This window comes from Antrostomus carolinensis, unplaced genomic scaffold, assembly GCF_000700745.2.
Source record: "Antrostomus carolinensis isolate BGI_N321 unplaced genomic scaffold, ASM70074v2 scaffold31968, whole genome shotgun sequence".
In the NCBI taxonomy this organism is placed as follows: domain Eukaryota; kingdom Metazoa; phylum Chordata; class Aves; order Caprimulgiformes; family Caprimulgidae; genus Antrostomus; species Antrostomus carolinensis.
The window spans coordinates 10,962-12,451 of record NW_010332924.1 but is presented as its reverse complement, the minus strand read 5'-3'; the positions used below and the strand labels follow the sequence as shown (position 1 = coordinate 12,451).

At 50.4% G+C, this 1,490-nt stretch overlaps 1 protein-coding gene across 1 annotated transcript in view; it reads left to right on the top strand.

The window, feature by feature from the left end:
- MRPL28 (mitochondrial ribosomal protein L28) overlaps positions 1-1,490 on the top strand; it is a gene marked incomplete at its 5' end in the record, with an annotated part of 2,993 nt that overhangs the window by 972 nt on the left and 531 nt on the right. Inside the window, 2 exons of the mRNA XM_010173699.1 lie at positions 177-311; positions 951-1,037. Of these exons, the coding sequence (XP_010172001.1) occupies positions 177-311; positions 951-1,037 (222 nt within the window). The remainder of the gene's footprint in view (positions 1-176; positions 312-950; positions 1,038-1,490) is intronic.

The window sequence follows — 1,490 nt, the reverse complement described above, 5'->3', positions numbered from 1 at the left end:
TATTCTATGAAATTAGCTCCGGAACAAATCCAAGGGGTGTTTTCCCTGTCGCAGTGTGTGTCCTGAGAGCCTCTGCAGCATGCAGATAACCTGCCAGTGTGATGTGCTGATAGACTTGTGTGTTCTCCAGCAGCTGGTCTCTTGGTGCAGTTTAACACCAGGCTTTGTTTCTCCAGACTCCAAAAGCCGATCTGTGCTCGAAGCTCGGGATGGACTTGAAGCGAACGATGCTGCTGCGACTTGCGCGGCGGGACCCTAAACTGCATCCCGATGATCCAGCCAGGAGAGAGGCCATCTATAACAAGTACCAGGTGGGGGCCTGACCTGCAGCTCCTGCCCTGGTCTCTGCAGGGATGTTTAGATGGATAATGCCCAAATCACCTTATCACAATGCAAACCATCCTTAATGCTCCTGCCTTTAGGGTTAAGGGTATGGGCAGAGGAGATCTGAATGTTGTTTGTCAGGTTTTTCTTGTTTCTTTGTGAGCTGCTAATATCTGTATGATCATTTAGGAAGACAAAAACCTGTATTTTGCTGCGATCAGGTCTCTGAGGGTCCTCAGTAAGCACTGGTAGGAGCTGGCAGTGAGAATTTGTTTCAGGGAGGAGCACAAACTGCCTGTGTGCAGTTTAGTTTTGAGCAGCTGGTGACAGTTGCCAGCACAGAGACACCACCAGCATCCACGATCTCTGGAGCTGTGCTGAGGAACAGCCCCAGAACTACACAAAGGAGAGGCACAGCAGTGGACACGGCACTGATCAGAGGACACAGCACCCTCACAAAGGGAAAAGGAGAGAGGGGAAGTGGATTTTAGTTGCCAGAAATGAGGGAACAGTGTTTTGAGATTTGTCTGTAGCAAAGTTCCTACTGGATTGCATCTTTGTGTGAGCTGGGTTTGTATCGTAGTCACCTGGAAAGACTGTGCTACCTGCTTCTTCTTTTACCACAGGAATTTGCGATCCCAGAAGAGGAAGCTGAATGGGTTGGCTTGAGTTTAGAAGAAGCAATAGAAAAACAAAGGCTCCTGGAAAAAAAGGTGAGTTCCTGAGGCAGTGCTTAGCACCAAGGTGTCCTAACTGCATCAGGCTGCACGCCAGCTGATGTCAGCACCCCTGAGTGGTGGAAGTGGTGCTCTGAGAGTCCTGAGCAGCCCTGTGAGCCCAGTTATATTTGGGTGCCCAAAACATGAGACTGAGTTAAAGTGCATCATAAACCAGATCCCCTGGTGAGGGGAGAGATATCTAGAGGGATGGCTCGTATCTCCTGCCCAGTTGCATGAACATCTTTGCCTTTGGTTGCCATCTGCTGTGCTTCTTGTGCTTTGGGACTCGTGGATACAAACTAAGGGCTCGCTCGGTGTGCCCCTCTGTTACTGCAGCTCATGTGTTAGAAGAAGCAGAAGAGGGTGCACCAGAGAGCTGCTGGGGCAGAAGGGCTTCCTGGGTGGTGGGTTCTCTTGATGAGGTTTTCCCCAGGCTCCTTGGCTCCT